Source organism: Eucyclogobius newberryi, unplaced genomic scaffold, assembly GCF_026437365.1.
Source record: "Eucyclogobius newberryi isolate DKJ021-1_F unplaced genomic scaffold, fEucNew1.0.hap1 SCAF_2, whole genome shotgun sequence".
In the NCBI taxonomy this organism is placed as follows: Eukaryota; Metazoa; Chordata; class Actinopteri; order Gobiiformes; family Gobiidae; genus Eucyclogobius; species Eucyclogobius newberryi.
The window spans coordinates 24432951-24446615 of record NW_027315834.1 but is presented as its reverse complement, the minus strand read 5'-3'; the positions used below and the strand labels follow the sequence as shown (position 1 = coordinate 24446615).

The following is a 13665-nucleotide window of genomic DNA, read 5'->3' as shown; positions in this document are numbered from 1 at the left end:
TGAAAGAGACTTAGAAGTGGAGAGGAATCCGCCTACCACCTGAAAGAGCTCGAGCATCACTGTCCTAGTTTATTTAACTAACTGCAACTCTTCCTCTTACAAAACAAAACAAAACAAAACAGATGAATAAGGATGGTTAAAGCACAGGACAAATGCAGCCGCAGTGTTGTGAGATCGAATCCCGACTCCAAAACTTTACTGCATGTCCACCCCTCTCTCTCATCCCACATTTCAAAAAATCATAAAAAATATAATAGAAAAAGCTTCAGTTGTAGTCATCTGGTATGGAACACGCCTGGACGAATGCGGGATTACACCGACATAAAAAATATAAATAAACCAGACTTCTCTGGTCATCATGTTTGTTTGAGTTTGTGTCGATATAATAATAAGAAGCACATAATTATTTACATTAGATGTCCAACCAGTAAAATGTGAATATGGCGTATCAGGTGCACCATCTACACCATAAAATGTAACAAGTTTGCAGACAACTCCATTGGGTTCATCTCAGACTGTGATCTGTCAGCTTCAGGAGGGAGGTGCACTGGCTGGTGCAGTGGCAACAACCTGGAGCTCAACGTCCAGAAGAATTTATTTTTGTACACTTTTTAGAAGGTAATCAACATCTCCCCGGGGGGTTCCTTCTCACCCTGGACCCTTTCTTGGCTGCGACGGCCCTTTTGGACCAGATCCTCTCTGTGGCAAGGTTTAGTTGAAATACAAATCTAAAAGACAATACTTAACTGTGCTTGCGTGAATGAAGAAAGATACCTGCACACATAGTGATTACATTATTTTCTATCTTACTTGTACAAGGTACTTACTGGAATAGCAACATAATTTTGTCGGTTTTGATTGCTGGCTGCTGTGTGTCTGCTTATATTGTATCCACAACAAGATCAGGGAAGACATTCTGTCAGTGACAGTAAAAGCTGAGCAAGGGCCAGACAATGACACTGAGGGATTCCAAATGGATGTGGATGGAATTTACCAACTGTCACAGAGCCACACCATGATTCTGAGAGAGCCAAGACACTAGCAGCCAATATCTATGAGCATCTGCCTCTGCACAAAATGATGAGCTACAAAGTTTAAGATACACAGTATGAAGCTGTAACATGTGAAAGTAGTGATCTTAATGCTATTTTAGGGCACTTTTCATGCTATTTTTAGGGCACTTTTCCTGTTTGCATGTTTTTTTTATGATAGGCTGAAATGTACTAAAAAATAGCAGGATACTGAAATTGGATTTTACAACCCATTCAAATTTGCTGAATCGGGATATTGGTGCATCAATATTGGTTCTACTGATATCAGGGCCTATACATTGATGTAATATGATTATTTACTGGTCATTATTGTTGACCCAGATCATCTCAAAATGTTTTATTAATACCAATATTTTCTGTTGTTACTTGATATTGTTTAAACAATTGTTTGATTTCGGCCGTTACAAAAATAAATTGAATTGAATAGAAATATCTATTACATAACTAATTTGTATCCGGTCTGTCATATGTTTTGTATGTTTTAAGGAAAAGAAACTGTTCTGTATCTGTTATTCTATCAGTTGTTATTGGGTATTGGTTGATATCAGTATCAAAACTGAAATGAGGAATGAAAGTATGCCATTTGACTGAGCTGGAAGAGGCTAAGCTGAAAGTGTGGAAGGAGAATTGATTTAGAATACACAGAGAGACACCTAATATTTTGGCGCTAATGTCAGAGGCCCAACACAGATGGCTTCAGTAGAAAAGTGACAAACTGGTTAAAAAAAATAGATGAATCCATCATACAAGACGCCTAGAGGAAAACCTTATTTGGTTTTAGGTTTTTCATATCCAATGTGAACAATATTGCTACAAAACAGAAAAAAAAGAAAGAAAAGCTTACTCTTTCCAAAGTGACGGTCCCATCTTATTTCTGGCAATTTTCTCTGTACACTAAACCATATGGTCAACCAATTATCACTCTCTAGCAGAGTTAACAAGACCAAACTGCAGCAGAAGGACCGCTCAGTGACTTGGCTGCAGAATATGGGTTAAATCTACAGGGGATGTGGAAAAGAGAAAACAATTCTGTCAGTGGATTTTCCACCCCGTGGGCCGACAGAGAGGCTCCCTCTACTCGATAAGCAGAACGCCGAGGCACGATGTGTTCTTCAACAAATATGTTCCCGAGAGTATACAAACCCAAGACCGGGGTTGGGATTTGTTGGTCATGATTTTAGTATTAGCACCATACAAGAGTAATTCATTAGGAGTACGTATTACTCAGCAGCAATGAGAGGTTTGAGGGGAAAAAACATAATTCAAAGTACATTACATAGGAGTGAAATGGTAGGATAGTAATGTCTATAAATATAAGAACTTAAAAATGTATAATGTATTTATCATATCAATACAGTATATATAAAATAACTAATCAGCTGGAAAGGCAGGACCAAGCTCAAAATCTGGAGTTGGTTTCCTAACGCTGCACTACAGTTCCCCACTGCTCCTGATGTGTTCCCCCCCAGCGGCAGTGAAGGATGGGACAAATACTGATGATACATTTTGCTATGGACAAAATTAAGCAGAATACTTTCACCAATTTACTCTCAGTACAGTGCAATTTCTACTACAACACCCACTTCTGAAGCTTCTCCCAGTCCAATGTATTTTGTTTGTGTCCTCAAGAGAGAAAGCATATTGATGAGATAATGTGCTTTAAGTCTCCACTTGAGGACTGCTGTATTTAATTGCGATGGTGGCTGTAATAAGACACAAGGATGTAAATTAACTCGGGGGATGTGATTGGACAGTGAGAAGTGACTGGACAAGACACAGTAAACAGAGATGACACAAGAGCTGAGGCTGAACAAGAAGCCCAGATACAGTTAACGTCTGTCAAGTAACTGAAGCCAAACACACACTGGAATGTCTTATACAAACTCACTGAAAGTTGAATCCTGTACATATTACATAAGTGACTGCAACACAATGCAAGCACTCCTCCGTGTGCTCCTGGAGTTTAAAGTGGATCGCATCACGTTTGGGCCTTTACATTTGTGGTTAGAAGGACATTTTGTCATTTTGAAGACAATGTGAGATGTAAGCTGGCCAAAATCCATATTGCCGGTACTTTTTGTTGTTGTTGGAAGCCTCTGAAAGGGAACAGCCGAAAGTTAAGAAAGAAAGCCTTAAAATAAACAGTTGTGTTCTCTGGGAAAAAAAACTGTTTTTCTTATATGGGCATTAAATATATACAACCAGCTGCACGGCCCAAGCTATGTGTGTGCTTCAGCGAATCCAAATCTAGGCTAATGCACACCTGCTCCCAAACTGAGGTGCCTCCACCACTGCACTACTTTACACAAGTCTGGACACGCCAGCTAATCCAGGGCAGGGTCGTCTATTCCTTCAATCATAATCATAACTTTCACTGCGTAGTCACTATTTGCAACTTTTACTTCAGATAGAAGAAGCCAAACTTATTTTTTTGACCTCCACAAATATGTTATTATATATATATTTTGCAATCCAAAACCTCAACTGTCTTCTTTTAAAACCCATTTGTATTTACTTCATTATACAACATGCTGCAATTACAAGAAGAGAAACAAGGTCGACACTACAGGAAATCAATCAGGGTTACACGAGAATCACTGCACTGCGATGTGTCTTTTATCTCTTTCTGTTCCCCTCTTCAATCCCCCATGATTCAGTGCTTCATGAGTCAGCATTCTTTTGGTGTGTTTGTATGTGGGAGGCACACCTGTGTCCCTGCCTGGCCTGTGACGTTAGCCCCGAGGCACAGAGGACTTGGCATGGCCTATTCTAAGACAGGTGAGTCTAGTCTGCAGGACTCCAGTCCAGCTAATCTTCTTTGGCACCACAGACTCTGTGCTGAGGTAGCAATTTACACGATTTAATCATTATTCCTCCCTTGCGGCACAGTGTCAGGCTGCCCTCGCACAACAGTTGCTTGACTTGTCAATAAAACAATACAAGGCAATACTTGCTTGGTCAAAATCCAGTGGGTTTCATGTGATTTTGATTGCACAGGGCCATATTTATTTTCTTAATTGTGGGGACCAATGAAACATCTTTCATAAGAGTTTGGATTGAGTATCTTCTTGACCTTATCCTGTTTCTTCAGTTTGCTTTCAGAACATTATTTGAAATCTAGTATAAATCTACCAGACAAAAATATTTGTAATTTGCAACTGCACACATGTAATTTTTCACTAGCAAGGACCACAGAAATCAAGACGGTGCTCCGCACATCAGATTCTGTGGCAGGACAAAGGCGTACATGACGCTAAATGTACTAAGGGGGAAAATCCCGCACACTGTCTTACTTGCAAGTGAAATTTATTTACAGGTGAAGAGGCAACGTTTTGGCAACTGGGCCTTCGTCAGGCAAAAAAAAAAACTAGCAAGGACCACGCTACAACAATGGAATATGAGAGAATGTTTATTAGTGATGATGACGATGATAGATCTATGATAGATCTATGATAGATCAATGATAGAGCCATGATAGAGCCATGATAGAGCCATGATAGAGCCATGATGGATCAATGATAGATCGACAATGATGGATCAATGATGGATCAATGATGGATCGATGAGAGTTGGCTGGGTAGAGACTCAGGATGGGGGTTTCATCTCAGGTGATCAGCCCCCCCTTCCTTTAGATGGTGATGTGTTAAGGTGAAGATGACAGAGACGGTGGGTCGAGAGAACAGAGACAACAAGAAATGCTGGGATAGACCTGTATAAGTAGGGCTTCTGGGTAATTAGAGGTGTGATTTAAGAGTGGAGGAGTGGTGGGGGAGGAGTAGGAGGTTGAGGCGTGGTCCACCTCCTTAACCTCAGTCAATGTTTAACAATCATTAACTACATTTGTATTAGTTTTTTTTTTTTTTTTAACTCAACAAGGGCTGGGCAATATGGTGACAAAAATCAAATCAGATGTGTCGATCTGCTATTTAGGTGCAATCGTCATCATGATTCACTTTTCTCTGTGTAACGCAGCTGCTCAAACACAGACACTTTTTCCCACTCACTTCTCCATTTGGTTAGCCTCATTTCATCTTCTGAATGAGTGACACAATGAAGTGTTAACTGTCAGTGCCTGCAACAGCATCATCTCTTACAGGCAGGTAACAACCTGTAATGTATTCTCTGTTGCATGTGGGTCCATCAGATGTGCATCAGATGTGCAGACAAACAGTACACCTGACGGACACGAGCTGTTTACACTATGTTACTAAACATGGATCAGAGGAGAAGAGCGAACGCTGCTGACACATAATAGTGGCATCTGTTCCACAGCAGACCACATTCAGCCGATGTGTCCATGTCGCTACGGTTTCCTCTGGTGCTCCCACGCAGTAAACTCGACACCCAGGTCAGTCGGCTCACTTTTTTCCCCTTTCAGATCAATTTACCAACTGTGAACTGTGAACAAACCACGTGCCTATACTTAGACCAAAGGACACTAGTTAAACAGCTCACTTGCTTCTGCCATAATCTACATTTAACAAGTCAGTTGTTGCTTTTAAAGTTTGGGATGTTGGATAGAAGGCACTATGTCAGTGCACAAATATATGTATTAGAGCATTATGTAAATTAAGTGTTTTGCAATGATTTTGTGCTGTAATTGAGTCATTACTGAGTTTGATTTGGAGAACATACAACTTGTGGGCATCATTAAATTCTGAATATTGTTATTAGTGTTTTAATATCTCATAACATGAACGAGAACACACATTGGTGGCTAGACATGCTTCTTGAGCACATCAAATTGACTTACATTGTTTTCCAGGAGACCTTAATCATAGTTACTAATTGCCTAGCCTTAAAATAAGCCTTAACATAATTGAACTCATATCTGAACTTTAAATCATATTGTTAATCTAATAAAATATTTGCATCATTGCTTTTTGTCCCCATAAGAGAAGCAAGTCTGCATGAATTGAGTGTGTATACAGTTTTTATTCCCCACAATGTGATACAAATATCCGCCCACAATGCATTAGAGTGTGAAAAAACACACACGCGCGCACGCACGCGCGCACGCACACGCACGCACACGCACACACACACGGACACGCACGCACACGCACGCACGCACACGCACGCACACGCACACACGCACACACACGCACACACACGCACACACGCACACACACGCACACACGCACACACACGCACACACGCACACACGCGCGCACACACGCACACACGCACGCACACGCACGCACACGCACGCACACACACATACACACACAGACACACACACGCGCGCACACGCACACGCACGCACACGCACGCACACGCACGCACACGCACACGCACACACACATACACACACACACACACACACCCTAAATATTGCCCTTGGTATCTCAGCATTTCAAGTAGTTTTCACTATCCAGTATAGAAGGTGTAAAAAAGGCCATGACCGATTATCTCTTTAACTCATTATAGAACGGGAGTAAACACAAAACAGTAGTGACATCGTACTGATAAGCAGAAGCAAACATTGGGTAAATGAGTGGTTGGTCCCAGGGGCAGTGAGCTGCCACAAGCCCAACCTGGGCCTTGGCTCTGGGCTGGGATTTGGCACAGACCTGGTGGCGCTGATGAACCAGATGTGGCCCACTGTTCTTTTGGGATTACCCATGTGAGGCTGTTGTTTTACACAATACAAATACAAGAACTCTCAAAGGACGCGCATAGAAAGGCCATTTATGTAACATGGATATAAATTTAGCCTTTCCACAGCCACCAACAGAAGGTGATAAAAAGCAGACACTGAGGTCATGGGGATAATTAGTCCAAAATCCGAGAGGGCATGGAATAATAAGAGAAACATAAACAAAAATAAGCCTTGAACTGAGGGGGAGCAGAGAGTAAAACGCCCTTGAAAGTTACCAACACTGAAAAACAACCAAGAACCATTGTTGCTCTCATTATTCTCAATGAAATATGTAAATCCTACAATATACTAAGTCAACTTTCATCTGAGAAAATTATGAAGGAAAAACCGTATTAATCGGTTTATATCACTATTTTTTTTTGCAATAGTATGGCAACCGTTGTAATAATTCACTTTGAATAAATCTTTATGTGCATAATTATATAGATCAGAGGTGGGCAATTATTTTCCTCCGAGGGCCATATTCGAATCCAGGCAAGTAGCAGAGGGTGGGCCGCGATCATTGGTGTGAATAAAATATCTAATGAAATATCACTTTTCTGTCAAATATAGGCTATTTAATTCATTTCACATAATCTTTATTAAGGATACAAGTGCTGACAGATGCCTAAGGGCAAACACATTTTTTTTATATTACTTGCATATTTGGCAGGCCACATAAGGCCCGTTTGTCGGGCCATAGTTTGCCCACCCCTGATATAGAAAGTGAACTTATCCAAAACACCTCCAAAAGCACAATAGGTTTTATAAAGAAGTTATGCAATAAGGCTTGATTACTTTTTGCCTGCTGTTTCTCTAGGTTCCATTCAAACAATAAACATAAACATACAATGTTTTGTCCAGAAGGGAAAGTGTTCCATTTTTTTTATTTGCTTTCAACAAAATTCTCCCTAAAACTCTCAAAGTGCCCACAGTCTCCTCCAGACGCTGAGCGGGTTGGCCTGCCGCACACACCGTGTTTACGGTGTGACCTTCACACAGTATGCTGCTACTTCACTGAGCACAAAGGAACGCACAATTATGTGTGAGAAAACAAATTAATGAATGGTTGAACAAACATACGGACAATTCCAGGCAAACACAGCAACATCACCTAACCAGACAAGCCAAGCTCAGGCTTTTGCACAGCGTGTTCCTAATGGAAGCTTATACAACAAACGTGTTTAAAGTAGCGTCAGTGGCATGTGTATTCTCAGTCACACAAGAAGACATAGAACAGCTCCATTCTAGCTTTAAAAAGTCATGAGCAATTACAGGCCCATGATCATGATCTAAGTCACAATCTGTCATGGCCTTTTGACTAATTCTGGCATATTTATAATATAAATATAATGTATAATATAATTAATATGCAGTGTAAATAAATACATAAATAAATAAATACATAAGTATAGTGTTGCAGCGTCTAATTATATTATATGCTTTTCAAATTGGCAAAACATATATGTTAATTACTTCACCATTAATACAGGGGTTCATTGTATTTCATTGTATTTTAAGTTTATTTTTATTTTTTTATAACTTTGTACGTTAATTATAATTTCCCCTCCGGATTTAATATAAGTAATTCTGATTTGATTCTAGAAGTGTTTTTAAATCAGATTTCTTTCAAAACCTGAATCGCAAATCAAATCTCAATCACAATGCTTGTCAGGAAAAACCCAATTTGACATTCATTAATTATTTTTACAAAATCTGGTTGCCTGATCGACTCGATTAATAATTCTATTCAAACAGAGCGCCACTGTTCATCTAACAACATTAGTCTTGAAAGACCCCACTACAAAAACAAAACCTAGCTCTGTGCTCTCAAAACTCAAACCACTCAATATGAAACAGTTTAAACTATTTGTATTTGAGAGTGTCCACCGCGCTCTGCAGAAAGCAGCATGTGGTCGCCTCACAGATGGAGAGCAGAGAGAGCGACAAAGATGGAGGGGGCAGGGAACACATGACAGATGAAGGACTGACGGACGTTGGCGCTCGGAGATGACTTATTGTAGAGGCCGAAGTGACTGAATAACTTAGTCCAAACCCGGAGCCAATGGTAACGAGGCCTCACAGCTCCAAAGTCATTACACTGGAGAGAGTCTGCGCTTGTTCGTCCATTACAGCACTAATACCACACTTTACATCTAACTTGTGACAGGAAACACTGTGATTTTACGTTTGGTCACAATTACATGATGAACAGAGAACAGAGAAATCCCAAATTCACGTTAATTCTCTATTAGATCAAACATTCTGAATAGTATGAAGAAGTAAGAATAAAAAACATTTTACATTTTAATGTTTTGTTTTTGTAGAATACATTTAATCAATGTTGAGTTAATTTTCCTGTGAAAATTAAACCAACCATAAAACAAAATGAAGTTAGATAACAAAAAGTTGAAAAGGGACGAAACCCTCAGCTGAGCTGTGAATTGAGTTTGGTACATTCTGTCTAATGTGGCTCACGCCGTCCACAATGGTGACCTCTTTAAATTGACTTAATGTGAGACTCAAACATTCATTGTCAGAAAAATAATAATAAGACATAATAAGAGCTGACAAAATGCTTTTCACATTCTACAACACTATATAATCACTGCTTCAGGGCATGAGATCACGCACCTCCTCGTGGCCCATAACGTGAGGGCAGATATACAACTTGCCTCCGACTATTCACCACCAATATTTTTTTTTTCCATGAATATCTGTAGTTTTTGTGAATATGTATAATTAATTTGAACGGTACAAATTAGAGTGCTATATTACAGATGAAATTGCCACAAAGCGGTGAACATGATAAAATTCATAACTGACTAATATGCGAGAATTGCGGCGTTGTTGTGACCTTGAATTTTGGGACATGCCATTGCTTTGCAGGATTTCTTTAACCATCTATTTCAAAGCCATAAACCTTGTGCTCTTGTTTCACTTAAACACACAGTTCCAAAACATGTATAATAATCCTTCTGTATATTTTCTATTACAGGCACGGAAATATTCATTAAACAAGGTCCATATGGAAGAGTCTTTAGGATGGTGGTTTGGGATGTGTGGGTGGGCTGCTTTCATAAGGGAGGAATATATCTTACTGATAATATGTCACTGCGCTATAATGATGTTCCGCCTGCTTTTATAAATGGTCATTGATCCATAACACAACAGATTATTGGCTGCCTGTTCCACTTTTAAGATTTGTTCATAATTAAACTATAAGAAGCCGCTGATCTCTTCAGGCTTCACTAATGCAACAGTATAATTTCCGTCTGTGCTAAGTAACCAGTACAGTGAAATGACGAGTGCAGACAGAGACAAGAGGATGACTAGATTTGAAATAGATAGATATAATAGACTATTTATAACTGACACCATTCTCTAAAGCTAGCCTGAAACCACATGTTTTTTTTTTTACAAATTCTATTTTAACTAGTTTATTTTTTTATTGTATTTTTTAAGGACATAGCATTTACATTTACATGTAGCAGAATATGCTAATTTTCAACACCTGTCCATTGGGCCAATTTAGAGTTGCCAATTTTACCTAACAAATGCATGTCTTTGGACGGTGGGAGGAGCCGGAGAACCCGGAGAGAACCCACGGTAATACGGGGAGAACATGCAGACTGACCATGATCTCCTTCTTGAGAGGCAAGAGCGCTAACCGCCTTTGCCACCGTGCACCCCACAGTAACTGTTAATAGGAAATTGTTCAATTTAAAAATAAGAAAAGTGAGAAGATACGGTAGCAAAGATAAGAAGCCAAAACGGAAACATAATGTCAATGAAAGGCACACATCAGGAAGTCATACTCTCTTTGTATTTATAGTTACAGACCATTCCTTACATGGGGGTTTGAATAAGTATAGCAGCCAGTGGACATAATTAGGACAGTTCTAACAGTCATTTCGTTTTAGATATTGATATAGAATTAAATTGAATTTACTCAACTCATCCATAGCACTGTTTAACCACAAATCTATAAGGGAACACTGCTGTCCCATATGATGCAGTGCCCTCTGCACTCACGTGTTTTAAAATAAGGCTTAATTTATAATCTTTAGGCAGCAAGTCGGCCAAATGTGTGTGTTTTTCTAATGTTGCCTCCCTTTAAAGGTACACTTAAATAGTTTTAGAACTGGGGGTAATTATATCTTGAAATGTTACTGATTCTGAATTAATTTCACTCTCCAGTGAGCTGAAACAGACAATAGCACTTGTTATCCAGCGATAAGACTTTGACCACTGATGATTGACAGCCCCTATTAGTGCTATTGAGAGATACCATTATAGACCTGCAAAATAACCTTTCAAGGTTGTTACCATGTGGCCACGACAAAACCTGGAGAATCCTATTGAAATGCAATAGTAATAATGAAACACAAATAAGCATACCTCCTCCCATTGATGAATGTATCTGATGAGACGGGACAGTCTTAGGAGGCGGAGGAGACTGAGAATCTTGGTGAAGCGGACAATTCGCAGGGCTCTGGCTGTTTTATACACCTCAGAATCAAAGCCTTTCTCCACTATTAAAAATATATAATCCACTGGGATGGAGGATAGGAAGTCCACAACAAACCAGCTCTTCAGATAATTCATCTTGATTACTTTTGGATCGAGGATGATCTCAGAGCTCTCCTCATTGACAATCCCAGTCCTGAAGTTCATGACCAGGTCCACCAGAAAGATGGTGTCCGAGGCCACATTGAAAACCAGCCAGGTGGTAGTAGTCTGCTCTGAGAAGAAGGTTATTCCGACAGGAATGATGATTAGATTTCCCATCATCATGATGAGCATTATCAAGTCCCAGTAGAACCTGCCAAGAAAAGACATAGTCAGACACTGCTGGACATTTGTTTGAGAGCTTGGCTTACAATATAATGAATACAATGTACTTTTATTCATAATTAAAGTCCAGTGAGTGTTGCTGCCTAGTACAGTGTATTTCTGTATTTCCATTACCAAGCCATCAAGTTATGTTTCTTTTCTGTACATTTGTATGAAGCCCATAAGTGTAAAGTTAAGGGCCAAGGAGTGACCGTCTCCTTGAGCCTGTCAGTATGAATGTCACATCTAATGATGGACTGCATGATTCATCTGCAGCAGGCCAAAGTTTTTATACAGTCTAGGTAGCACCATCCTCAAATGAAAACAGATGCTTCCAGCAGTTATCCACCACATGATAAACTGAATCTGACGCCACTCCTGTTGTTGCCCATGTGTCCGTCTGCTCTGTGCTGTTGCAGGGGACTGAGATGCAGTGACTGGTTTGTTGGCAACATGCCGGACCTGGTGGCAGAACAGCCACCAAGTAATATATTTGTTTGAATAAATTAAGCCTGGACCTTGGCTTTAAAAAATCCCCTTAGATTATATCTCCAATAATTGTGTTTGTCTAAAGTGTGATCAACTGGATGAATGGTAATCAGTACTTTTACAAAAGCAGGCAATGAACAGGGGCCAGTGGAGTCGGTCCTTGACAATAAGAGCCTTGATTCAGCAACTCAAGGGCCTCATCATAACAAACTAAGCAAAGCCACATGGATTTTATTATACTAATTTGCACCTACGTGAAGCATATTTCTGTATATTAAACAGAACACATATAATATTACTTGACTAGCAGAGGAAACTACTACATTTTAGGTTGGAATTTATGATTAGGCTTCTTTGAAAACCCAGCTTGTCTTTCAGTCCATGGTGAGACAAGTAAAAATGATGCGTAAGTATTCAAGGACATCCTGTAACATTCAGGGAAAGCATGACTCATCTTTCAAATGCATTGTAATGTGACGTGGGTATGACTTGATGGATGATGAATAGATACAGTATGTAACTGTACAGTGAAATTCCATACAGATGATGTGTTAGTTCATTTTAAGTTATTCCAATTGTGTCTGTCAGCACTGCCGGGAAACGGTTCAGATATGAACAAAAATACCAGGTGGTGATGCAGTGGAAATTCATTCAAAACAATTCCAACTTTGTGGTGGGTAGTTTTTAAATATTTCTAGATGGTCAGACCTCTATCCATCATAGAGGTCAGAGGTCAATGAAATAACTCAAATGCATGAGAAAAATGCAGCGCAGAGCAGGAAGCGTCACCTGCTCTTATCGCTCTTTCCTCATGCAGTGGTCAGTTTATGCTTGAGTGTGCTCATTCTGGGCTATAAAAGTATAATCCTTCCTGGAAACCTTAAGATACACTACAATTTTATGAAATGTAATTTAATTTCAAGGTATACTTATATATTTACTCAATAAGATAGAGGCGAAAATAACATCTCACTCACTGAAGCAGGAAGTGAGAACCTTTATTTTATCCCATCCAATCCTTTCCTCTCAATGGACTCCTTTACTGCATAAACAATTACTTACTGAAAACTGAGAGTGTTTCTTTGTAAATTTGTGAATTTTGTCTTTTCCCCCAAATCTTATATTGTAAAAGTGACACTTTGTGACAAAATGAGACCACTGTGCAATGTCTAAACCTAATAAAAAAGTATTTTATGTCTTGACTGCAAAAGGACTATTGCAGTATTGACTGCAGTGATTATGGGGGATACAATTATCCTAATGGCCCCCTTTGTTTACATGGAGTTGATGACCAATATGACTGGACTCGTACTTACTTGAATAAAGCTTATTGGAAAAATGTCAGTGGAGAGTCTATAAAAAGAACAAAACAAAAGAAAAACTCCTCAGCCCTTGTATGAGTCCTCTCCAAAATATATAAATAATGGATTTTACTAACCTGTCATTAATCTTTAAGCAGGCACTGTGTTCAAAGAATATACATATTAAGTTTTAAACACTCCTACAACGCATCACGGAGCCCGAGTGAATGGTGCTGCCATTTATGAGCAGGGATGAATTATGTAAGGCTCGTCATTAATGCATTTTAGGCCTTTAAATATGTTTACATTTGCAGGAAAACAAATGATAATAGGGTAATTGACTGAT

The 13665-nt window shown here is 39.4% G+C and overlaps 1 protein-coding gene across 1 annotated transcript in view; it reads right to left on the bottom strand.

The window, feature by feature from the left end:
* Positions 1–13665, bottom strand: part of hcn1 (hyperpolarization activated cyclic nucleotide-gated potassium channel 1) — a 47514-nt gene that overhangs the window by 31508 nt on the left and 2341 nt on the right. Inside the window, exon 2 of the mRNA XM_072454797.1 lies at positions 11095–11518. Within this exon, the coding sequence (XP_072310898.1) occupies positions 11095–11518 (424 nt within the window). The remainder of the gene's footprint in view (positions 1–11094; positions 11519–13665) is intronic.